The 26,501-nt window shown below is 40.3% G+C and overlaps 2 protein-coding genes across 11 annotated transcripts; one reads left to right on the top strand and one right to left on the bottom strand.

Annotated features, from left to right (window-relative positions):
- Positions 1-393: 393 nt before the first annotated feature.
- On the bottom strand, positions 394-3,954 carry srsf2a (serine and arginine rich splicing factor 2a). 6 transcript variants are annotated; one of them, XR_010166590.1, is made up of 4 exons: positions 3,381-3,954; positions 2,432-2,769; positions 1,869-2,082; positions 394-1,496 (listed from the first exon to the last, which is right to left on the bottom strand). XR_010166590.1 is itself a non-coding variant. In XM_063893094.1 (3 exons), exons 1-2 carry the CDS (start codon positions 3,734-3,736, stop codon positions 2,472-2,474), a joined length of 654 nt encoding a protein of 217 aa, XP_063749164.1. In that variant the 5' UTR covers positions 3,737-3,954; the 3' UTR covers positions 394-2,082; positions 2,432-2,471. The 6 variants fall into 6 exon arrangements, 2 of the variants coding, with proteins under 2 accessions (XP_063749164.1, XP_063749166.1); XR_010166591.1 differs by having other exon boundaries at positions 394-925; positions 1,404-1,496; positions 1,869-2,769; positions 3,381-3,953; XR_010166592.1 differs by lacking the exon at positions 1,869-2,082 and having other exon boundaries at positions 394-925; positions 1,404-1,496; positions 3,381-3,952.
- rnf157 (ring finger protein 157) lies at positions 3,574-25,300 on the top strand. 5 transcript variants are annotated; one of them, XM_063893084.1, is made up of 20 exons: positions 3,576-4,999; positions 8,258-8,376; positions 11,255-11,343; positions 11,658-11,807; positions 12,730-12,847; positions 12,933-12,999; positions 13,090-13,133; positions 13,812-13,859; positions 13,989-14,060; positions 14,170-14,329; positions 14,749-14,861; positions 14,958-15,190; positions 15,599-15,701; positions 15,831-15,939; positions 17,136-17,350; positions 17,436-17,498; positions 18,702-18,750; positions 21,261-21,371; positions 22,365-22,399; positions 23,386-25,300. In XM_063893084.1, exons 1-19 carry the CDS (start codon positions 4,912-4,914, stop codon positions 22,397-22,399), a joined length of 1,986 nt encoding a protein of 661 aa, XP_063749154.1. In that variant the 5' UTR covers positions 3,576-4,911; the 3' UTR covers positions 23,386-25,300. The 5 variants fall into 5 exon arrangements, with proteins under 5 accessions (XP_063749152.1, XP_063749153.1, XP_063749154.1 ...); XM_063893082.1 differs by lacking the exon at positions 22,365-22,399 and having other exon boundaries at positions 3,574-4,999; positions 17,235-17,350; XM_063893081.1 differs by lacking the exon at positions 22,365-22,399.
- The last annotated feature ends 1,201 nt before the right edge of the window (positions 25,301-26,501 follow it).

Below are 26,501 nucleotides of genomic sequence, written 5' to 3' on the forward strand. Positions count from 1 at the left end.
GCTCTTCTTCTGCCGGTAATCGCCTCAGAGGTGGGAGTACCGCACACACCGGGAGATGGAGATGGTTTGTGACAGCACCAGTGTGCTGCAGGTGCAGGCTGAGGAAATCAGGCCCGATTTACAGTCTGCACCAGGGATTAATCAACACACCTTCAAACTACATTTACACCAAAGTAATCTACAGTCAAACGGTTGAACCCAATATCATATAGCATCATCCTTTGTCGATATTTTCCCCTATTTGTATTTTAAAACAATTTATTGTACATTTTTCTTTTCTCAAACTCATTAAATAAAAAAACTTCTCTTGGTGCTCCATTCTTGTAGAAATACACAGCTTCAAAAATGTATCCTGACAGTTGTGCGCATGATAAATAAATACTTGAAACTTGATTTGGAACGACAGATGTTTTATTTGCATTCACCTAAAGCAATTACAAGACGTTTGAGGTTCACAGAGGAATGAAATACACAAATGATTCATTAAGCAGCCTGGACTGCCCATTAAACCCTTCACTAGGAGTCACACTGGATTCAATTAAAAAAAGCAAGCAAAACCAGTTATTAACACAGTGGATAAACCACATGGGGGAGAGAGAGAAAAGGAAGGAGAGAATCTGTACAGCATATGGGGGTGAGAGAGAGAGAGAGAGGGTGAGAGAGAGAGAGAGAGAGGGTGAGAGAGAGAGAGAGAGAGAGAGAGAGAGAGAGAGAGAGAGAGAGAGAGAGAGAGAGAGAGAGATTACAAGACAGGAGAGATGATCTGCCATACTCTTGAGCTTACAAACCGGCAAACAGCAGCGGAGGGTCGAGCCCCGGAACAGCGCCGGGCACTCAGCACCGCAACACGCCACACCATGTCACCACCGCACTGCACCGCATCTTAACAGCTAACCAGCATTACTCAACTGCTACACAACTGCGCCTAGTGCACAAAAGATACACAAGAAAGAGGGTTAGAGTCATAGGAAAGCAACTTTAACCAGACAGAAAAGAAAGATTTGACAGAAAAGAAAAACATGTAGTCTGCGGGATAATGAAATTAACAAAATTAAGTGATTTTGATGTTTTGCGTTTTTCACTGTAGTCTTTTTTCCCTTGAGTGGTAAAACAGATGTAAAAGCTCTGAACATTCAACATTACACCCTGCAAAATAAAATGTTCATATTAATTTAGAAAGACTTTTAAACAAGGGATTAAATTAAAGGAAATCTAAATTAATTTTTAAAAAGTACAAGGGTAACCAAAATTCGATAAACCCAATTTAAATGAGCAACAGAAAAACATATTTTAAATCCCTTTCAAAAGGCTCAACTTCACAAACAATGATCACATCAATGTTACAAAATTGTTTTTTTGTAAATAAAGTCAAATTTAAACATTTTAGACCAAGCTCCAATAACCTTTCAGTCTGCTTTCAGTGGTAATAGTGGAGTCCACTTGCTCAATGTGAGACTCTTCCTGATGTCCTCAGCAAAGGCTCAATCATCTGAGATCTGCAAAGAAAGACAAAACAGAGTTAGGAAATGCCAAAAATAATAATAATCTTTTTTTTGGTAACTCCTCTAACTGACCGTGACTATTAAACAGTGCTTGTCTGATCTGCTAACAATAACATTCATCATACTGCATTTTTCCCTGGGCATCTTCATTTATTATACGTGACATTTCTAGTAACTTTCACATTTGTTTACACACCTTTCTCGGCCCCCCTTTCCCAAAAAAGTAATAGCGCTAACAAGTCTTACACTCAGGCGAATTTGAAAAACAAACCTCGGGGTCCGTTCCCTTTGTGAGGCAGAGGAACCCACAGGAACAGGTGTGCACTGACTGCTCAGTGCATCTGCCTGTGATCCCCGCGAACGTACCTCACCACACCACCTCACACACCAACTGACAGCCCGAACCACTGCCATGACGACCTGCTCCATAGCAACCACCGTTGCCTCGGTGACCTGCTCCTTAGCAACTGTCATAGCTCTCAGCAATCAGGCAGGTCACATGGGCGGGTCACACACTAACTGCTCTCACACTGCCACACCCCCATCTCCTCCTCCTCTCTTTGCAAACAGGACTCCGCAGCTTGGAGGAAAGAATTCCACATTTAGGTGAACGTTTTTGAGTGAAGCACCCCACGTCCCTCCCATACAGCCCATATTGAAATATAAGATACAGTAGGTCCAATCAACCCAAATCTCCTGTTGTCTGTGTGTGCATAGATTGGCAATGCAAAGTGAAGCACACACAGAACTAGGGCTGTAGATAACATCAGTCCCAATCTTATTTTTACCATTTAGAAAAAAGGATTCTGCAGACTTTGTTGCTTTTGTGCAAATACATGACATGTAGCACCAAGACTGCAGAATAACAACCCAACTGATGACAGAAAGCCATCTCAGAAATGCTATTTGAAGCAAATAATATATTTTACCCTTCCCCCTGAATCCCGTCATGTTGTGTCCGAGTCTGGATTAAGTTTCTGCACCGTTGTCTTCTGGAGATTTTGGCCTACTCTTGGATTTGGAGCGTGACCTGGATTTGGACCCCCTGTTTGAAGGCGGGGTTCGACTCCTTGACCTAGAGGACCGGGACTTGGAGGGAGATTTTGTCTTGCTTCGTCTGGGGGTCCTGGACTTGGACTTAGACCTTGACCTGGAGTCAGAGTGAGACCTAGAGCGGCTGTAGTGGTGACGGCTCCTGGATCGGGATCGGCTTCTGCTCCTGGAGCGGCTGCGGCTACGTCTGCGACGTCGAGGGCTGGCAGAACGACTGGGAATACAGAGAGAAGAACAAACCAACATAAGATGGAAACGGAGATTTATTGTCAGAGAAAAGAAATCACTTACAAATCGGGATAATCGTGAATATCCTCACATGGGGTCTGAGACAACTTTGCTGTTTTAAATTGTATTTTGGTTTTTGTTATGCAGGTGATGCTATCTGTAATGCAATGTAGTATTCTCTTGACATTTTTAGGTTTTAAAGCCTATTTTCCAGAATAATCTTTATAATATCATCAATGGCAAATATCTTAGCCAGCATAATCATGATATGAAATATTGTCCCATGCCTACAAAATCAACGATTGATGATCAATTGCTCCTAATACTTATATAACAGTAAAACAATGGTTGGATGCAAACTTACTATATTATATACCCATAGCATCTATATGTAGGAAAAGCTACAACACGAAATAGTAACATAGTGATAAATGAAGTGTCCAGTTAAACTGAAAGTGTTGCTTCAACTTGAGAAACAACACATTTACATGGAAAACAAGCATGTGACTTAAAACTAGGTTAGTTTTGTTTTGCACAATGTTGACTCCTCTTTAGCAACAATAAGCCACAGCTAAAACTATTCACCACAGTATTTACCTCCTGCGTCCGCCGTACCCCCCTCCGTATCTTCGCGGAGGAGCCCCTCTCCGGCTGTACATGGAGTCCGGAGGTCTCCCGTAGCGGGCCATCTGCACCCGGAGCTCCCGCCCATCCAGCAGAGCGCCGTCCATAGCATCCATGGCGTCTTCTGCGTCGCGCTTGTCAAGGAATCGCACGAAGGCGAAACCGCGGCTCTCCTTGGTGTACCTGTCCCGGGGAATATAAACATCTCCCACGCGGCCGTATTTCTCAAAAACTCGGCGCAGAGTCTCCGGTGAAGTACGGTACGTCAGGTTGTCCACTTTCAGGGAGGTCATCCCCTCAACGTCTGGCGGCGCCCTTCCGTAGCTCATTGTCTCTGTCTCCAGTCAACACAGCAGCTCAGCCCAACCCCGTTAGGTCCCACTGTTATGCTCGTCTTGTTATGTTCCAATTTGTGTAATTATTGCAAATTTTGTCAATGTTATGACACTGGCTGTCGTCTCTACGGCACTGTTTTCACGTGAAATGGCGGCAATAAAGCTTCCTTTTCCTCTTTCTTTGCGCCCGTGTTGGCTTCCTCTGATTGGCTACTCGACGATTCACCTTCTACCACTTCTGCCGCAGCACTGCCCTCTGTCGACAGGGAGTCGCTTTAAACAACAATATTGGACGGACCGCTACCTTCGTTCTCTTTAGATTTGTTAAAAAATATTATACAAGCTAGTTGTGATGAGTTAACAGTGTGTTTGTTGCACTTAAAAATGCCGGACAGTGTTACTGTGAATCCAGGGTCGGTGTCTTACAGTTTAGTCCCTGTGGCACTACTTGTTGCAGTACCAAAAAAAACCGTTTTGCATCACAGCGACAATCTTTCCCGTTTTTTACGCTAAATTTAGTTTTCTACTGCCAATTTCCCCTCGTGTTTACAGGGTAATGTAGTTTTTGCTCTGTGTGTATCCCACAGCGCCGTCCTATCTGCACTGCAGTCAGCGCTACTCGCACATTTGGCGTAGGAAGGTCACGTTACAAAGTGGGTCGGCAGTATCTGCTGCTGGAGAGAGGAGGACTGCGCAAAAACCACGGCCCGGATTTGTGCCTGCCTTACGTCATGGGGAGCCTCGGACCTCTCTGACAGGATCCAACAACGAGAGGCACCGGGGATGGCGTGTGATCAACATACAGAAGGCTGGGACATGTCGTCGAGCACACGTCTGTTTTGAGCCACACACTAGCCCTTAGAGTAAAACCAGTCACGGAGATTTCTCGCTTTGATTGCGGCTCACCATGAGAGAGATTGTCCGCTGTTAAAGGGACAACTACGGCTGTTTTCTGCCTCAAAAACAAGCGGTTGACCGGGGAAGGATAAGCAGCTGGAAAACTAATCCCCGAGGAAGGTCGCGTTCACTGCGGGGCTTGGACCCGATAGAAATGGACATGCAGGGCAGCACGAACTGGATTTAATAATAGGGAATAAACGAGACGCCGCGAACAAAGCGTACCCGAAGTGTTATGCCAGTTAATCCGTGTGGTCTTTATTTGACTGGAAATGGGAGCTTTAACAAGCAGACAAAACATAGGCGTGGAAGAAGTGGACATTCCGTCCAGTTCGGTGTACCGTTATCCACCGAAATCTGGTAAGTCACCAAGCAGATCACACTGACATGCTTTGAAGCTAAGTGCATATGATTAATTTGTGGTTTTAAACGCATGTAAAGGGGGTTGGAAAAGTAGGGATCACCATCAGAACCATCACCTTCTTACCTATAGCTACAGGCCTGGAGGGCATTCAAGCCTGAGGAGCTACCTGTGGAGAGAGGAGAGGACCAATAACTGATTTTTCTGAGCTTTCTTTCGACTTAATTTCTCCTTTTCATATTCAAATTGCATACTGCCTTGCTTCATGTTTATTCATAACGTTTTATCATGTATTCTAATTTGTTTCTGGCACTGCTGCATTGCTGAATTGGCCATGGAGCAACTAATTTAAATACCCATTGACTCTCATTGTGGTGCATTTATGAGCTGGACCTGTGTTCATGGCATCATGCCTGTCTCAGTCTCTGTTAAAATAAATAATTAATGATGGATCCCAAGAGAAGGAACATGAAAAGACCAACATCATCATTTTTGTTAATAAAGGGCTACAACAAATCAACCAATGTTTGTTTTATGTGTACTTCAATGCGTACATAATCCTTTTTACAACATATAATGATGTCAAACTAGGGAAAAATGTTAAACACAACTTCCCAGAGTTTAGTTTTTCACAGTTCTCCAAAAAGTAAAAAAGCCCAAGATATTTCATGTATATGTTTTATAAAACTGAGAAAAAGTAAAACAAATTAGAGGTCGCAAATTTAGATTTATATATAAATTAATAAAAAAGATTAGATTTTAATTATGTCCAATAATATGTTGTTGTTTGACTTAAAGATTGACTACTTAAACCCACATTGTAGTAGATCGTGGTACCAGGTATCAAGTGTAATCATTTGAGATACATTTCAGTACATTCTTTGATTCTAATGACTTAATTTTTAATCAGTAAAACTTTAGAAAATAGTGGAAAACGTTGACCATGACAAAATATTCCCATTGTTTGTTAGGTCTAAAATGGAAAGATGTTTAGTTTGATAATTTTAGGCAATTTAAAAAACAGCAACACTTTTTATTAAGAAATCAGAAAGGAAGCTGGAAACGTTTTGGGATTTTGCTAAAATGGATAACATTTTCTGTCAGTTGACTAATTGACAGATTTTGGTGGTACAATGAAGTAATTTCAAACTATACCAAACCTGACCCTTATTTACTCTGTTCACCTTACTCACAAGCTGTCCTATTGACCCTAAACTAACCTCTTGTGTTTTCAATCTGTCTTGTTTTTGTTCCTCCATTTGACATTTTCTGATTGCAGCGCCCTGTTCTGCTCCCCACCAGGGTTCAGCAGTAATCCAATATTACCGCCACAAAATCTCATTGTGAGAAAAATAATGTTATTGCTTTTCCACTATATTGTAAGCAAGGATATAAAGCAAACGAAAATCTCTCACGAATTGAGACCTGGAACCAAATTAGGGAACAAGCTGTGGTGTGTTGGCCTTTTTTTTTTATGACATCACATTAATATCTTGGATCTATATTGATATTATGTGCTGGAGAAAGGATGGAAAGGAAGGACAACTGTTGATTTGTGGCTTCCATTAAAGCCTTTTTTGTCACATCATTTAGCTGACTTTGTCACAGGCTCTGAATCTGTGATGTAACAGTCCTGGTTGCAGCCGTGTGGTCGTAATGGTGGTGGAAGGGAAGGAAAGAAGCTGGTGGCAATGGCTGCTGCTGAAACCAATCTGTCAGCCACAGTTCCTGTTTTCTGGGATCTGGTGACAAATCCTCAGCCAAACTTGCCTCTCCTACCTGCTGTAAATAATAATAAGGTGATGAAGAGTGGGAGCCAGAGCCTCATCATTGTGGCTTTTTTTAGTACATGGATTTTTTTCTACAGTATGAATGGTTTCAATGTCCGAGCATCCAAACCCACCCTCCTCTCTAGCATTAAAGAGACAATTCACCACAAAGTCAAACATTTGAATGTCTTTTTCTTATCTTTAGCATTTTGTCATACTAGATGTTAGCTGCCTAGTGTTACAGTTATCTGCCTTAATGATAATCAACAGACCTGGTTGTGATCAGAGTCATAGGAACTATTTTCTTTCTACCAAACTACACCACAGACACTTTCACTGCACAGAATAATAGCGTGCAACAACCAAATAGGTCTGTGGATAATCTTGAGTTACTGGGTCATAATTTCTGGAAATGGACATTGACTGTTGAGTCTGTTCAATATATTTGTAGAAGTAAGACATCTCTGAGACCAATATCTCCACAACTCCCACAAAAACAATCTAGATTCATAAATAGATATACAGTTAAATGTCAAATATATATTTGATTTACGAGTGAAATGTCACCTATAATAAGTGTGAAAGATACCAGTATTTAAGTCCTCCCAGCGGCAGATACATGACTTGCCTGTCCAGCATGTATTTAAATACTGCAAACCACCATTACAGTCTTAGAATATTAGCTCACCCTGTGATTAAAAGTTAAGGCGTCTATTTAGTTTTGTTGTCCATGACCCAAAGTCTTCGTAAAGAAGTGGACAAGCTGAAATAGACCTAATAACAACTCAACCTCAATGAGAATACCCTCACAGATCATTTTCATGTTTCTTGTTGAAGTCAGGAAAGATAAATAACTGTTTTTTCTGCGATATGTAGTCTGACCTCCTAAGAAGTATGTTTTTTTTCAGAATGTAAAGCTCGAGCAGATATAGATCATTTGGTTTTTGCATAGACTGGATTTTTCTGGATAACGGGGACAGCCAAAAAGTTACATTTTAAGGAGAATATCATTGTTGCATGCCAGTGTATTGTCCGGTGGATAGAATTTAGAATTGGCAAAGAATGACCATGTTTTTGTCTTATTTTTTATAACAAGTGAAAAAGGTGCATTTGTACTGTATTCAACGTTCCCATGAATATTTAGCCTGATAATAAGGCGGGTTTCATTTTGCTTCATTATTTAAATAGCTAGAAAAAAACAACCTCAAATATCACAGTCTTGACACAATAATGCAAAGACTTTTTTACCCTTTTCAAGATGCTGAATTTAATAGGTAAAAAGAAAAAATCAAGGAAATATGTATCAAATGCTAATGATCAATTTAACAACAATGTTTTTTAATGCAAAAATGTTTATAGTAATAAAAAAAAATCTTAGATCAGTAACTTGGTTTAAAAATAATTGTATGCATGAGAATTGAAAGACACATCCGCATGCCGCTCACCACTAACCTCTGTCATTAATATGTTGTACTTTTTGGTCTGCAGGAAGTTACTTCGCCAGCCATTTCATCATGGGGGGAGAGAAGTTTGACTCCACCCATCCGGAGGGTTACCTGTTTGGGGAAAACACAGACCTTAACTTCCTGGGGATGAGACCTGTGGCGGTAGGTGTTCTCACACACAAACAGCTTAAAGGGAACTCAAGTTTTCAGTGCTTCATTTGTGTACCTCGAGTGCCTACCAAACCACAAACTGATATGATAAGACTTGTTATGATAAGGGGTTTTCCTGATCAGAAAACACGAGATTCAAGCCATTCATACAGTATTTTTCTCCACTTCCTATGACACATGCCGATTACAATATACAGCCCCACATCTGAGTATCGTCAAACAATCTCACCACAAGTTTGACCTGGAGACTGATAGAGTTGTCAAGGAGTTGTCTTTTTTTTCACATTTTCATGTTTTCAGAATATTTGCTGAAAGAATTTTGGCACATTCGGCTTTTAAGTTGAAATGTTGTAGGCAGTTTTTTTGTCAACATTCAGGCCAACAATGAACTTTAAATCTCCAAATTAAACATTGAATGAAAAAGTATTTAAACAAAGCACGGAATACAAAAATAATAAATCTAAAGTATCTTCATTATCTAGTTTGTGTCGTCTAGAAGAGAAAATTGCCTTTTTTGCCATTTTGGCTTGATAGATGATTTAAAGGCAATAATCTTGTGTCAAACGACTCTTTTAACAATCAACTAAGATGTGAAGCCATCTCTTCGTCATTGAACAGCTGGTACATTTCACCAGCCACATTGGCAATTAACAAGCTTCCAGACTGTCACTGATTGAAATGTATTTCAATGTCTCATCTTGTCAACCTAATTAAAAGTGAAATGTCAGTCTGCTGTCTCCGTCGTTCAGAGAGGCAGAGGAGCCACGGTTCCTCCGGAGGGTTCCTTCAACTTCATCATGAACTTGAAGGTTAAACTATGAAGAGGCGCCGATCAAAAAGAGCTCACGTCTGGGGAGGAGAGTGAGAATTTGTCACATATGAATAATGGTCACAGGCTTGGAGGGAGCTAATATGGAGAGCTCCGTCACTGTGTGTGCTAATCTCAGTTGCTCTGCTGTTTGAGTCTAGACTAGGGCTAAAATTAGGAGTGCAGTTTTTCTCCCGATTATGTGGGTGTTTATAATCCTACTGTTGGCACAGGATGCAGCTGGCAATTCTTTTTTTTTCATTATATAATGTTTGGTTGTTTCTAGGCAGATGGTGCCATGGAATAAAAGCAACCGCAGTGGTTGTGTTCCCGATCTCCGCCTGCACCGCTCTACAAATATGATAATGGTTAGGGCTATATTTAGGGTTTTCAGAAACTCCTGCCTGAAGCACACAGATTTACAAAATGGACGTTTACCCTTGCTAGAATCAATAAGAGTCGGTCACCACTGTATTTTGGACTGAAATATCGAATCAACTATTGGATGGATTGCCATGACATTTTATACAGACATTAATGATTCACTCATGACTCACTACACTGTCTTTGGTGATCACCATCCTTCTCAAACAGCACCGTGATGAGGTTGACATCTTTGGGTTTTGTAAAGTGTCCCAACAAATATTGGATGGATTTTGTCACACACATCCATGTTCCCGTCCAGATGGATTGTACTAACTTTGATAGGTGCTTTTCATGTGGGGCCATCAAAAATATAAATTTCTGCTGAGCTAAACTTTGTGTTTAATGTTTCACTTCACTTCTGGGGCTGTGAGCAAATGGAAATACAGAGATGTCTGCAAGCATGAGGTGCATCACTTCCGTGAATTGAAGATGTTTGTGACTAACATTAGCAGGTTGTAGATTTCTTTATAAATCAAAAATAATGCTGGTATTAAATTTACAGCTTGTATAAGGTGAGTTCAATGAAAAATGGAAATTACATTTGAAATGCCATGTTTATGTTATGAAGACCATATAGAGTTTTTACACAAAAGACATTTATTTTTAGTTTACTCAACAGGATAGGTTGCAAACTTATGAAATACGTAACGGTATTTAAGAAAACACAATACTAAACTACAGAAAAAAAGAATGTTAATGCTACTTAAAGTGTTAAAGTATAGAAAAGCTTCACATTTGAGTGAATACAGTACAACAAAATAACAAAGACGATTGCTAATAATAAAACAGCCTCACAGAGCTGCTACCTTGGCAGTAGACCAGTTAGAGAGTTATTGAAAATTGCCTGTTAGATCTTATAAATAACCATGTGTATTTGAAAAGAAAAACAGTCCAAAGATTTTAATTTCATTTTGATTCCGTCTGAGCATGTATGAAAGTGTTGCTGTGATGTTTCCTGTGAGTTTCCTAATCAAGGCTTCCTTTCAGCATCTGTTACTCCGTGTGTTTGTTTGTCTAGTTTACAGGCGTGACTTCCGCTGAGCCCAGATGTGTAAAAGTAGTGAATATGGTGGCATTCACAGACACACAAAGTAATATGTATATACACACAAACACAGACAGATGATGGCGTGTAGTGCAGAGGTATCTAACCACATCCTGCCTGTTTCTCCTCAAACCAACTCTCCTCTTAAGCCCAGTCAGCAACTTCTGGCTTCAAACACACAGCAAAAGAGTGCTGAGAAGTGAAACAGATTGGGTTAAATTTAAAGGGTGTGTGACATTTTTACACCAGGTTACTTAATGTTTCATTGGTAGCGGCCACTTAGGAAAATTATGCTAAAGAAGGTCCTGCGTTTGCAGATATGTGCTTAAACACTGTCTGAAGTGTCAGCCTCATCCCTGGAAAGACCCAACCTGGGCAGATTTTTTCGCTGTGCCTCAGCACTTGTCAGCACGGATCTCGCGGGTGCTGACCAACCGAAACACTCGTGTTAAGGTTAAACCAGAGGCAGCCGGGGCCATTGTGTAACCCTGACTTTCCTGTGGTCAAGAGAGGAATGTCGGGGCAGATTGAGGGGAGATGAATGCTGCTACTCTTCTCTCTCATAACATGTATCATTTATTTTCTTTCAGTTCCCATACGCAGCCCCTCCCCCTCAGGAACCAGTTAAGACGTTACGAAGTCTTATAAACATCCGTAAGGACACTCTGCGGCTCGTACGGTACGCACCTCTCTTGTTTTTTCAAACCTACTTCAGCAGTACTTGGTAAAGTAAAAAAACACATTGAAGTATGAAGTATGGTAATATGTTTATTACATGTCATCAAACAATAACTGAATCCAACTGTGGCAGATCATTTCTGTGTGACTGTTAACACTCAAAGCACTCTATAGCTGGGATAACGCCCGTGTGATAAAAGTACTCTCCATTAATCATTTACTCAAACATAAAATGGAGTTTGATCCTGCTCATATTTCTGTTCTCTACTTGAAAACATTTCCCTTTGTCCTTATCTCCTCTTGCCCAACCCTTAGGTGCAGTGAGGACCTGAAGCTGCCGGGTGACGAGGCGGCGGGGAAGAACAGGGCCTGTTACAACGTAGAGTTCACCTTTGACGCTGACACACAGGTGGCCATAACCATCTACTACCAGGCCATGGAGGAGTTTCACAGTGGAGTGCCAGTGTAAGGGGATACGTATTTTGTGATCAACAGATACAATTTGGTTTTGTTAGTATTTATTTTTTCTGCAATATTTTTATTGGGATTTGTTTAATACAACAATACAAAAACAAATATGCTTCATCTGTATAATACAAGGTTATAATTTTAAAAAATATGCGTTAAAAAAACAGTTACACCGTCTCTGGAACTGCACCAGCACTGCATCTATTCATCTATTCATCCTCTTGACCTTTAGATAAATTCAGATCCTTTACATAATCAAAGAAGAGCCACAAACACATGCTGTTTAGGTGTTAATATATAGGATATCCTCTCCAATGGGAGGCCTGACAGCATCCATCCCAACCAATGAGTGATGTTTGGACTGAGAGCCTTATTCCAAAACAATGCAATACAGGGTTTGGTGAAGATTCTTGATATAAACCCAACATCAAAACACTTTGGATCCAGTAAATTAAGCTTTGAAATGATCTTCTCTATTTGTACTTTCTCCCAGAACACGTTAATCTTCATGCACTGCCAAATACAGTGAAACAATGTTCCCCTTGATTCTGTGAATTCTGTGCATATATCTGGTATATTTTTGTTGTATCGGTTTAAATCAACTGGGGTCACATATTTTCGCATCAACTCATTTATACTGTATTAGTTTCAGTCCTGTATTAACAGACCTGGTATGAGTAGCAACGCAAGCTTTATGCAAATCTGCATCTCAAACTTCAGTCTGCAGGTGGTCCTTCGATGCATTTAGCCTACAATGTTAATTCTCAAATGAGAAAGATGAGAGCATATCTGTAGAATTCCTTTACTTATACAACAAAACCTGTTTTAGTTTAAACAGAATGCACTTGAAATCAACCATTAAATACTCCACATGTCGATCATGTATTTTGTGCATTGACTGTGTGTGTGTTTCCTGCAGGTACCTGCCTCAGGACAGCTCTCTGCAGTCTGAGACGGTGCATTTTAAGAGGGGAGTGTGCCAGCAGTTCTGTCTGCCCTCACACACCGTCAACCTTAGCGAGTGGGCCGACGAGGAGGTGAGCAACTGAAACACAGGCCTGTAAAAATGAACATATACTTTACAGAACTGCAGATATAAATGTACTGGGTTTCTCTCCTCAGCTACTCTTTGACATGGACAAAGAGGTTTTCCCCATGGTGGTGCAGGCTGTTGTCGACGAGGGGGATGGTGAGTGACTGTGTTTTATCACACTTATGGTCTGATGTGAAAGTAGAGCTGCAGAAGTTTAAGCTCCACTGTTTTTAATTATCTCTGCAGAACATCTGGGCCACTCACACATACTGCTGGCTACATTTGAAAAGGTAAGAAAGACATCTCCGAGCCTCTCAAATAGAGCAAGTACCATTTATTGACACAACCTTTTTCAGTTACCTTTTTCAATATATATAGTTATTTGAGTCACAAGCGGTTGAAGGTATTTGCTGTTTTCCGGTTTTATGACGGCTATCTTCATAAATACCGGATACTATCTAGTACTTGATGCTAATATTGGCATCAAGCACTGGTGTGTGGTGATGAAATAAGTTTTGTCTTGCAAACTTTGATCACTGACTGCTCTCTGCTGTATCATCAGCAGAATGATAAAACATTTCAGAAGATATTTATTGAAGAATAAATTATTGTTGGACAGCAACTAAGAAAGAATCATTCAGCATACAGTTGAAATAGCTCTGAAATGACCTTTTAGACTTTTGAGCCGCAAGAAGATAAAATGTATAATGATAACTGATATGATAACTATAGAATCTTCACACACTGACTTTATTGTTGGTTTGAAGCTTGTAAATGTTTACATTTTGGGAAATCGTCTGCAAGTATGATACATTTGCAATTTGTGGTTACTGTTCGAAATGCACTGCTGGATGTTTAGACATAATCACAAGTTGTGCTCTCAAGAATAAAAAAAACTAAGGGATTCTTGGGACCATTTTTTGACAGAATTTTACAAATGAATGAACATGTGATGCTTTCTTTGGCAGCACATGGACAGCAGCTACTGTGTGAAGCCTCTGAAGCAGAAACAAGTGGTGAATACTTTTATTCTCTCTTCTTCTTCCTTTTGTGTAACATTCTTTATGCTTTCAAAGACACAGATGAACCAAAGCTTTGTTTCCCTCGTCTAAACCAACTTTTATTCTTCACTGTTGCTATCCCAGGTGGATGGAGTGAGTTATCTACTGCAGGAGATCTATGGGATCGAGAACAAATACAACAGCCAAGAATCAAAGGTAAATATCAGACAGCACTATCTTCTTTGAGTGCGTCAGGAGTGCCATGATAGTGGGGTAAAATAAATCTTTCTGCAGTTCCACTTTACAATCCTTTTTACATCTCCAGGTTGCTGACGATGAGATCAGTGACAACAGTGCTGAGTGTGTGGTGTGTTTGTCGGATGTGCGAGACACACTCATCCTCCCGTGCAGACACCTGTGTCTCTGCAACGCCTGCGCAGACACTCTGCGCTACCAGGCCAACTGCTGCCCCATCTGCAGGCTGCGTGAGTTCCCATCAGCAATGGAAGAATCTATATTCAAAAATTGCTGCTTCCCACCTGCATCTTATCACTTGTTTTTTATTACAATAATTGTATTCCTGAATACATCCATAATGTATATAAAATACTTATACTAAGTTATAGGCTGATAATAACAGTAGGTATAAGCACTAACTCATATTATACAGCATTTAATAATGATTTTTAAGGGACGATATTAAAATACTTCAAAATTGTAATACACCAATTACTTCTAAAACCTTCACTTAAATCATAGATTAGGTTTTTTCTATTTTTAATTTACTTGAAGCAAACAATGAACAGACATAGTGACTTAAAACCAGCTTCTAATGTTTTGTATCTGCCTATATCTCGAAGTGATGGGTCATAATTAATACATGTCATCTTGTTTTTTTATTCAGCATTCAGAGCTCTGCTGCAGATCCGAGCCATGAGGAAGAAACTGAGTCCTCTGTCACCCACCAGCTTTAACCCCGTCATCACTTCACAGACCTCTGACTCGGAGGAACACTCGGTGAGACATCGCTGACACAGAAAACCTGAATATATATATAAGATAATGAGCATTCCCAGCCCCAGTGAACTCACCAGTGTCCCGTCCTGGTTTCAGGCGTCGGAGCACATCCCTCCGGGCTATGAGGTGGTGTCTCTCCTGGAGGCGTTGAACGGCCCCCTCAGCACCTCCTCTGTGAATCCCCCTCCTCTCCACTCCGGTCCCAGCAACATTACTGGGACGCTGCCTCCGTACAGCAGTGAGCCTCACCCGGCACCGGCACGCTCCCTCTCCCCTCTCGACCACTCCAACTCCAGTCAGGGACTCAAACTCAAGAAGAGTGGTTCAAAGTGAGTACAAGTGGCAGCTAATGCTTGGGATAGCAGATAAGCCTAAAATCATAAAAATGTATAAAAAATAGTATTGAGTGTATTTTCTATTCTTAATTCTACTACATTCAGACAAAAATGTGTATATGAATATATTTTTTTGTTTATTAATTATTGCCGGAACAATATCCTCCTCATGTTGAGTATGATTAACAAATCTAAACCTATGTTTGCATTCAAATTTATATTTTTATAAAATTATTTTAATCTGAGTTTTTTTATATTATTATTAATATTATTTTAATATCCTATTATGAACATTAAAAAAATTATCTAGTTAAACAATATTTTTTAAATTTAGTTTCTGAATGGAAAACAATCGCCCTCATTATATTAAAATCCACTCACTGTTATTCCTGTCTATTTTAGGTCACTTTCCCAGAATTCATCTGTGCTTCCTGAGGAGGAGGACGAGAAATCTTGCAGTGAATCCGAGGCCTGTCGCCACAAACTTGCCGTAGGCCAGCAGGAGGTGTGTGTTTGTATGATTCTTGAAACAGAGACGAATAGAAAACAATTTGTCGGATACCTCTAAAAGCTGTGGCTGTGTACATACAGTGTGTTGTGAGCTCCTCTCTAAAAGCGCCTCCGGTTGTTACAGAACGGAGTGACTCCAGACAGCGAGAACCTGACTCTCTCCTCCTCTGGAGCCATCGACCAGTCTTCCTGCACAGGAACCCCACTGTCTTCCACCATCACCTCCCCTGAAGGTACACACACACCACATGCACACACACACACACAACATAACCATAAACCTAGTGTATTGCTAGAAGACAAACAACAGCATCAGTTTGATGCATTCATGTAATTCAGCAATATAAATCACAACACACTTTTTGTCACACACTGCAGACCCAGAATAAGATATTTTCCAAATGACACCGACATTAACACTGATGTAGTGGTGTCATGAACACAAACCAACTGGCCTATTAAACAAGCAGCAATATTATAATGCTGTAGTGTGTGGCATTGGTTTATGTTATGTACCTGTCCCTATGCAACTAAACATTTAAATCCAATAAATAGTAGTAAATATTATAATGATAGTAGTCTTAGTGAACACCAAAAAATCACAGCAATGTTTAAATACAAAGACAAAAGAAAATCATCAGATATTCAGTGAGTCGAGCAGAAACAAATAAAAAAAGAGATAAAAAGTCTCTCAGGGCGGAGGAGCTCATTCTGTATTTAAGACTCCTTGAACATGAATCATATTACATAAATGTGATTTTACATGTAAGACTCATTTCTGCACGTTTAGGGAAAAGCCTTAACTGCAATCCCACCTGCTTGCACCGAATAACATTTTGTGTCAATATCAACAAGGCATGAATTTAATGCTGCATCACAGTAGTCCACCAAAACATTTTACCTTTTCATGTTGCAACCGAGGCTGAGGAGGAAAAAAACAAACCCTCCAGGCGCTGCACCAAGCATTTTAACATAAATAAATGATAAGGTTGTACCATCTTAGCACTCAACGCCATAGCCACTGGATCTGATTTTATGGGATTTCTGCTAAATGGCTTTTTGAAACAAAACAGGAAGAGGACTGTTATTCCAGCTGGAATAAAAGGCTCCATAAAGCGACACCCTGTGTAGTCCATCCCATGTCACTGACAGAGCTGTAGAATTGTTTTAATAAAAATAAATGGGAATACTATACAGTTTAAAATATTCACTACCTCATGAAAAGTGTAATGAAATAAAATACGGAGGGAAGCACAATAATAAAGGTGTTCACTTCAAAGAACAGATGGCCAGAACATCCAATAGGGTCTGGAGGTAAAATTATTACTTAAAAAAAAAGATGATCGTGGGAATCTTCCCTGGCAACCAGAGGAAAAAAGTCCTCGGAGCTGGAGCCCGACCGTGATGTGTGTGTCCGTCTGTCTGTCAGACCCAGTGAGCACCAGCCTGGTCCAGTCAGTGATGTCCATGGCCTCGTCCCACTCGCAGCACTCCCACATCAGCACTGACACCATGTCCTCCATGTCAGGGTCCTACCTGGCTGGGGCTGAAGGTGAGCCCGGGGGGGACGAGGGCGGAGATGCCGAGGGCGACGAGAACCAGGACGCCCCCATGGAGAGCCGAGGACCGTCGCAGCAGGGCGGGGTGAGAATCCAGAGAGGGAGGAGAATTTGCTTCTCGATCCTTAAATCTATTTAACACATTGGTTTCCTTTGTGTCCTTCATTCAGGAGTTTTCCCAGGAGCCAAAGGAACAAAACTACTCAGTGGCTGTGGAGGAGCAAGACTCAGAGGTGAGTAAGACACTGATGGACCATTGTTGTTGTTTATTAGCATGTTAAGGTTAATATAATTAGTTCTGAAAGCATTTCAATAATTTGTGTTTTGGGAGATTTGGAGCTCTCATATGATGATAAGATGGGATAATAGAGGGTGAAAAATAAGAGGGGAGAAGATGCAGGAGGCTCAGATGAGCAGACAGATACAGAGACAGAGACAGATAGGGACCAGCAGGAAAGATGTGGCCCTCTCTGGTCCAAGAGTAGCATATATGTTTTATTGTAGTTTATTTATTTTAAGTGGTGCCATGAAAAATGCAAATTGCCTCGGAATGCAAATTTGTTCCTAATGAATATGGTCAACTCCATAAAACAAGTCAAGATGACCCTACAACCCGTGCAGACTGGAATCCAATTAAGTACTTTTCCCTGGTGCATTGACTCTGGCAGCATTCACCAAAAACCAAACTATTTTTTATAGGCCAAATATACAGGAATGTTCAGATCAATTACTCATTTATTTTTTTAATAAAGATGAATTTATTCTTGTATCAATATCACTCTATAAGCATAATCTATTATATTGTTTACCTGTTAATTGTGGCTGTCTTTTCACACTTAAATGGTCTTGACGCACTCTACAGTGGACATACTGTAACATTAAATTAAAAAAAACAAGATCCCTAAATAGGTAGGAAATCACAAAAAAAAGAAAAATGGAAGATCCTTTTTTCCCAAGTTCCAAGGAGGATATGTACAACTGTTATAAAGTTTGAAAAGGTTTTATGGCATAAAGTGATTCAAATAGTTACAATTGTTTTATCTTATCATCTTTGATAATGACTTTAGCAGTATGTGCATCCCTTTGTGTAGCAAGCTGGAGTTGATTGAATGCAAGGAAGATGTTGTTTTTAAAAAGCTATAACACCAACAAATGTGGATTGAAGCGCAATATTTTGCTATGTAAAAAACATGCTTTGAATTTTAAAATTAACAACGTTTATCTTGACTTTTGCACTTTGTTTATACCAGAAATAATCAAATGCAGCTACCGCTAAAACATAATTTTACAATAGTATATTACCAAAAATATTGATGTGGTGTAATTAACAAAAAAAGACAGATCTGACGCATATGATGCTGATTTAGATTGTATGTCAACATTAGATATGAAGCCTGAAGCCCTAAAGTCTTTAGCTCCTTTTCTGTTTTCTCCAGGGGAATGATGTCACTGAAGAGGACTGCTCCTCCCCATCCAATGGGAAAGGTAACTATGGTTAACACCCCTCACCTTTCACTCCTGCCCTCTCACCTCCCTTTGCATTTTGTTGATCTCATGCAAAGTAAACAAGAAATGCAACTTTTCATACAAACTATATATTAGGAACCGAGTGGTTGATCTGATATATTGTTGCTGTCAGTGAATATTTTTGAATGATGGCTGAGAAATGGGAACAATCTTAAAACAAGGGAATACTATGTCAGATTTTGTCCTCTAGATGGGGCAGTCCGTTTCAAAATGCACGTTACATTGGCTGAAAATATGCATTTTCTGAGCTGAATTGCGTGGCTTCTCATACAGTTTGTGTGCAATAGAACTTCGGTCTACTTTACAGTGAAGGCGGCAAGAATGAAAGCTTTTACATCCACAAATAATCCTGTTTAAAATTGAAATTTTACATTGCCTCTAATATTAATCTCATACAATAGGACCGCATTTAAACAGCAGCGGCCTGAAGGTTCTGCCTGAGTGAGTCAGAGAGCTCAGGAAACAGAAATCAGTCCTTTTTCTTGGGTTTCACAGCTGACAGATCAAAACAGTCAAAAGTCTGTTTGAGTGACTTTAATTGATACGATTCCGCTTATTTACAATCAATGTTTTCTTACTGCTGAATTTAATGACCGGTAATCAGATGATTAGCATTGAATATCGACTGATTCCCATCGACCGGAGCATTCTTTTATTTATAACAGGAAATGAGCACTTACAGGGCTCCTGTTTTGCATAGATCAGGTTATGCTGCACACAAGACTAATGCTTGCTTTTGCATGATTTGCACCGCTGTATTATCCAGTATAAGAAGTTTACATGTGTATGTGCGCTTGAGGATTTACTGTATAAAGTCCATCATTTACGTGTTTGCCCTTCAAAAGCTCTGCATCGTTTGCTTTTTTTAAGCCGCTGCATCATGATGTCAAAGCTTCTTCTTGCTCCATCTGTGTATGGGTGTCTGTGTGAAAGAAAGAGAGCTTGGTGGTGTGCTAAAGTAAGTGTTGTGGTGTAAAGAGAGTGTGAAACCCTGACCTGTAAGTCTTGAAGAGAAACTACGCGGTCACCTCCATTTTGAAATGTGTGTATTTAAATGAGTTTGTGTGTGTGTGTGACTGCTGGGGCCAGCGTGAAACACTCTTCCTGTAAAATACCGAATGACCTTTCAGTTCTTTAGGACACGAGCGGACCTGAGCTGCCTGACAGACTGTGAATGTGCACACGCGCTGTAGGGTGTATGTTTGCATTTCGCACCAGCGCTGCCAGACAGCCTCTGTATGTGCCCTGCCTGTGTCTCTGTGCTGAGCTGCCAATCATCCAGTTCATCTTCTCCCTCATTAGCACAACACACACACACACACACACACACACACACACACACACACACACACACACACACACACTGGCTTGCTGCAGGCATGAGGCACTGGATGAAACATGTCAGTGTCTGTTATCAGGCCATGCTGGGAACAGCAGCAACATGGTAATCCAGCTAATATGATTATTTTGTAGCTCATGTTGTCGGCTTACCTCATTAATTATAAAATCAGAAGACGTTGAGTATATGACTTCATGTTGGGACCTTTAAATTAAAAATGGTTAATTATTTTAAATGATACCCACAAATGGAATGTATCCCAAAATGTTTGTTCATTTTTTAAAATAATATTCCCCTTCACTGCAGCGTCAGTGGGACTCAATTTTTTTTAAACGAAGTGAACATTGTGGGCGATCAAAGCTACATTTTAGTGCAGTAAATCAAAGTGCATATCATTATATATCAAAATCTCTTTACAAAAAGTGGGCGATTCGGAGGAAAACCTCAATCATGATATATATATTTTGATTATGAAGATCCTTTTTAAACAATACTTTATTTCATGATTTTTTTATTTTATTGAATACCTTACAAATCTAATGTCACATGATACAAGAGTTTAAAGTGATTAGCTACCACATATAACAACATTTATAAAAAACATGTATATTATCAAATCACCCAGCCCTATATATACTGTGGCTGCATTCCACATGTTTAATTATATAGTTTTCATACATTCTGCCATGCTGCCATTTGTTAGCCAAAAAAAAAGTAATTAACCAATAAATAACTGTACTACCAGAGAACAACCCTTAACACATTTAGACAAAACTGAGTCTCTTCTGCTGAATTAATTCTTCTTTTTCAACCTCCTGTCGATTTTGTACATGTCTTTCTGTCCAATTAAATACCCTTTGCAGGTATCCGATCACACACATAATTTTATGAAGCAAAGTCTTCTAAAGACACCTAGAATCAGAGCCCATGAGATTTGAAATCACCAAAAGCTTCACCTCAGCATAGATGAAATGCAGAAATATTCTCAAATTTATTATTTTCCTCATGCCGTTCCAGCATGGCCAAACACACCCCTCCACCTCTTGACACCCCCCCCCCCTCCCCTGCCTGCCCCACTCCTCCCTGCTGTGCCTGGCTGCTCTTGTTTGACCTTTGCCCTCGCTTGCAGGTGGGCGGAGCAGGTGTCCAGAGTTGGCCAATAACAATCAGGGCGTCGCCCTCTGTGACACGCCCTCTTTGGGGTTGGATAATGAGCAGGCTCCCGACAGCCGATTCGCCGGTGAGTGGCAACCTCTCGAACATGGACCAATGAGAGCGGAGGACTGGGCATGAGAGTGAGGGGGGAGTTAGGTAGATGAGGGGGGGTAATAGGAGAGAAAGAATGCATGAGTAAGAAATAAATATGGCTTTTTGATACATTAGCTTGCTTTGCTAACCTGCTAATGCAAAAAAACTAAATATAAACAAGAAAATGATTAGAAGTTTTAATTAGCAACAGTTAGCGACCAAGACTGGCATCTTTGCCTAGCATGAAGATCTGGAACCTTCCTTCTTCTCTTCATCCCTACCCTATTTGGTGTTGTGATGCTTCATTGCTTTTTCAGCACCGGTTAGTTGTGCACTCTCTCCCTCCTTTAGCCAACGTCCTTGTGATTGTGTGTGTGTGTGTGTGTGTGCGTGCGTGTATCTTATTATGTGTCTGATGAAAGCTTACTGCATGCTGTGTTTACGGTCTGTTTGAGTGTGAGAGAGTAAAGAGTCTGGTCGATCCCAGAGTTTGAAGTTCATGTTCAGCGTCTGCCAGCTTCTGAGCCGCTTCGCCAAACATCTGCAACTCATTCTCACAGCCCTCCATCTTCCCTCCGTCCTCTCCTAATCCTCCACCCTGCTTTGTAGCACTCGGCGGGTTACTGTGATGAGAGCTAAAGGTGCCCATTTTGTTGTTGATTTACTATTTTCCAAACAGTTGAGGTCAAACTTGCTTCACAGCCTTTAGCTCTGCATCCTTCTGGTAGTTCTGAGCCTCCAAACCCCTGATTTTTTCCTTCACCCCCTTGAACCTAACACCCCCCTTTGGTCCTTTATGGTGGATGGTGTGACATGTTTTCTCTTTCTATGTCGTAAAAATGTGTTGTTATCTCTTTGTTTCTCTTCTTTTCCCTCCTGCCATTCTTCACATCTTTTTGGTGTCTTTTCCTGGACATTTTCCTTCCCTACCTCTCTCCTCTCCTTGTCTTTCTCTTCCTTCTTTTGCCTTCTTTTGGATGGACAGATGAGGAGTCGTGCCCAGTGCACATTGAGGACTAGGTATGGAGTTATGGCTAGATGCTAGATCAGACACCAGGGTGATACTTTGTAGTTTGCATGCACCATAATAATCATCCTCTTTGTGTGTGTTACTTGTTTTACCTGTTCACCACATAATCAAATATCTTATGTGTGATGCATACTCGCTGTGTTAGTGCAGCATGTATCTCTTCTGAATCACAGCCCAGAGCTTATATTATATTTTCTCATACTTTCAATTTGCACAGTAATAGTTGAGCTGAGGCAGCTTTCATTGCCTATGCTATTCATTATTCATATCCTCCGTGGTCGAGACATAAAACTATCAATAATAAAATTCATCCCCTGGCTGATATTTACTGTTATTCAGTTCATGTTAGAGCCTTTGAGATGTCTCTAACTGCAGTGTGATGCATTGTGATGTTGATTAATAGGTACATGTTGTTTGTATATAATATATTAGTTTACCATTTATAGGAGGATAAGGCTTGCAAAGTAATGTTTAGCCTACATTTACTTCAGTAAGAATACATTTGCTCGATTGTGTCACTATTTCAAAAAAAAAGATAGTTTTTTTTTTTTATTCAACCTGAAAAAAATTGGATGTAAACTTATGGGCATGATAAAAAAATAAATGAGTAAAAAATATAGTCAGATAGTACCCTGCTATGTAAGGCTGCATCCAACAATTATTTTTGTTGATGATGAATCTGCCTATTATATTTAGGATTAACAGATCAATAGTGAATAATATCCTTGGTAGTCCAAGGTTATACAGTATATTCTGTTTAATATGATGTAAAACATATAAAATCAGGACATCTCCATATTTATGAGCTTGGCATGAACAATTACTTTGACTATACAATGATCAATAGGTGGGGACTATCTCCCTGTCAATTCCTGTCCGGGCCATTTCCAACTGCATCCTAAAAAAGACATTTCCTCTGGGTGACAATTTTGCAACATAACCCTGCTCTGTCTCTTCGTGTCCTTCTCTCCATCAGGCCTGATGTACCTCGGGGGCTACAGGCCTGTCTTGGAGCCCCCCGCCCACCACAGCTCCACCAGCAACATCAACATGGAGGAGCAGGGGGCTGAGAACCGGGACGGCCAGAGTCCCAAACATCCCCGCCGCGGACCACTCATTGTGTAACACACTCAAACACACACACACAGAAAACCAGATTTCTCCGTCCAGAGTCAGCTTACCCTGCCATAGTGCTGCATTGCTGGATATTGTCCTGCAGGGAACCCCCACACCCACCCCCCTATACCATCTGTCTTGATTGTCGCTGCTGGCACTAAACTTCTCCCGAGCAGAAAGAGGAGGAAAGAGGAACAGAAGGGCATCATATGGCTGTCGTCAGTGCACTTTTAGCTCAGTGTATTTTCTTTGTTTAGATTTTGTTGTATTTAGCCCACTGCTACGTTATTATTTATTACCTGTAGGTCTAACCAATGAGAGCTTTGTATTGTGACACTATATCTATGAAAATACATGCTACTCCTCTCCTCTCCTTTCCGCTCTACTCTTACCAGCCAAACAGTCAGGGGCTACTGTGATCGGCAATCTGATTTATTACTGATGTACTTCTTCTCCCTTATAAACTGTATGTTGAACAAGTGTTTGTACACTACTTTAAAGTCAGCTCACACCGGACTACCTTACCTTGGCGAACTAACACGTGCTGACTCTTGTCTTCGGATCAGGGAGCTCCCGTCTTGACTTCGCATGCAGCTTTCAACCTCTGCAGATGTTTCTCTTTCCCGCCATTTTTTTCCAAACAGCCTCGGACTTGTAAGGCGGCGGAGGAGCCAGGAAATGGCGGCCAAAATGAACAGAAATGGACTGGAAAGAAAGACAAAAAAAAAAAAGGCACGTCACAACGAATGTAAGACGATGAACGTTGTTCTCTTAGAAGGGGAATGTACATGACATTTAAATTGTCATCTCAACTGAGATTCAATATGAACTTCGAACCCTAAACTGGTTCTTTACACACAAACACACCAACCACGCCATACTCTCTTTCTTCAGTTCCATCTTAGCATGTCAGTATTATCTTAGTGCAACTGGAATCCAACAAGAACCACCAAGCAATACCAATCTTCATCTCTTGCAGTTCAAACTGTCCTGCATTCAAATCCAGACATTTCAATGTGTTTAATTTTATTTGTGATTTTGTTTTTTGCCATTGTGAAGGGATTTATGGGGGAAAACATGATACAGTGAATTTGAGAACCTAAAGGTGAGATTTAGGTGACTGTTAGCTGGCATTTGGTTCATCCTCATTTTAACATAATCTCTACGAGCCCCTTTCTCCTCGTTCGTGAAGCTTTTAGTTGTTTGTTTTGTAAAACCTTAATGTATAGCTCACACATTGTCGATGTTCTATGCTCCCATGCTTTTAATTTGTTGCAAAACACTGTGTCATTTACTAGAACGTGAATGAAAACAAGGTTTACACACTCGCATAACGAAAAACTGAAAAAGGGACAATGTCAACATTTAATGCACTATTATCTGTTTCCTAGACAACACACTTTGCGGTGCATGAGGTGATAGTAGAGTAAGCATGTTAGTCTAGGTCAGCCTGCACCCTCCTGTAGAAAACTTGATGATGGATCACTGCACACACAAAGCCGGACCATATCCCCTCTGCAGTGTTATATATCGGTTTCAGGAGGCCTATTCCCTCGACCCGGACTGTTGGGTCAGGAGGACTGCATTAGTATATCCAAACTGCAACCAGTCATGTGATCACTGATCGAATGTGTATATGAAGCTGTTCTCTGGCACCAGTCACAGTATGATATCAAAGGAATGGGTCCAAATCTGCAAGACCCCCACTTTTCTAGAACTATGGGTGAAAATGTCAAAGAAAACATCAAACAGATAATAAAGTTTTTGCAACTAAACGGACACTGAGTGATTTCATTTTAAATGGGAGAAGATTCATTAATCTGTGCAGTTATGTGCTCTGGGATTTTTCCTGACATGGAAAATCCTCATACAATCATTTTTCAAACTCTGCTCTGCAGCATTTTCCCACCAATGAGCTCAATTTGTATTTTGTCACTACTAAAAATAACTTCTTAGGACTCAAAATCACCACCCTTCCCACAGATGGAATGACATCATTTGTCCACTTAGCTTTAGGACATTGTTTTTTTATATCTATTATACTCGCACTTTGTCATGCACAAATTAATTTTCCATACAAAGAGTGGCAATCCCCTTCTCCCTATTTGCATTATTTTTTATCCAACACTTCCAAAGCTTTCTTTTTCCAAATGACACATAAAACACAAAAGAAACAACCCAATAAAAAAGAAAAACAATGAACACTGTTTGTTTGTATTGCATTAATCAATCCGTTAATGTAAGCAATGAAGCCTGTGGGCGTGAGAATGTCTATGTTTTTATTCAGAAAAAGATCAACTCACAGAGAATTATCCCGGACCCTGTAGTTTCCCCTCAGCTTTACTGAGTGTTCTAGCATCTTTCAGCTCCTTGTTTTGGTTTTACAGCGGCAACTCTCCGGTTCTTCACTCATTGTGCTTCTCAAAAGTGTGTCTTAAGGCCACAGCAGGTAGCTGTTTTCAGTAAAGGACCTCTTTAGAGAAACAGGCCTACAGTCACAGCTAGCTAGCATTTAAACATAGTGGAGAATACAGCTTAAGAGCAAGGAATTACTTCCAGACCTCAATGGGGGTTAATAATGGACTTAAATTTAACAGGCGGGAAGAAACACAACTCTGAATATTTCTGTCTGCGGGGTTGTAAATAAATAATGATTTGCTTAGACGTTAATTGCGAAAGTATTTGTGTTGCACTGTCACCAAGTGTACAAAATTAATACAGCTTTAAACATGACACCCAAAAATGCCATTACCATGTCTTCCATAATGTACACGATTTAGTGATTTAGAGTCTCCTAGTTAGCCTCTCGTTTGTATTCACTATTCCTATAAAGTGTGCAATTCTTTCAGTTTATGGCAATAATAAGGTTTGCTTGCAACATAACAAAAATATCAGAATTCAAAATATTTTCAGGACTCGTTTTTACTCAGTTGACAGAAAATTCATTGATTATTTTATGGATAATTATTAATTTAG

This window comes from Eleginops maclovinus, chromosome 10 (genome assembly GCF_036324505.1).
Source record: "Eleginops maclovinus isolate JMC-PN-2008 ecotype Puerto Natales chromosome 10, JC_Emac_rtc_rv5, whole genome shotgun sequence".
Lineage (NCBI taxonomy): Eukaryota > Metazoa > Chordata > Actinopteri > Perciformes > Eleginopidae > Eleginops > Eleginops maclovinus.

Bases quoted from the DNA above. Each gene is read 5' to 3' on its own strand.
- rnf157 (XM_063893081.1), top strand. From the start codon at position 4,912: ATGGGAGCTTTAACAAGCAGACAAAACATAGGCGTGGAAGAAGTGGAC. The intron at 14,862-14,957 runs GTGAGACATCGC...TCCTGGTTTCAG, and splicing joins CTGACTCGGAGGAACACTCG to GCGTCGGAGCACATCCCTCC. The intron at 15,702-15,830 runs GTGTGTGTTTGT...CGGTTGTTACAG, and splicing joins TTGCCGTAGGCCAGCAGGAG to AACGGAGTGACTCCAGACAG.
- srsf2a (XM_063893094.1), bottom strand. From the start codon at position 3,736: ATGAGCTACGGAAGGGCGCCGCCAGACGTTGAGGGGATGACCTCCCTG. The intron at 2,770-3,380 runs GTAAATACTGTG...CTGTATTCCCAG, and splicing joins GGGTACGGCGGACGCAGGAG to TCGTTCTGCCAGCCCTCGAC.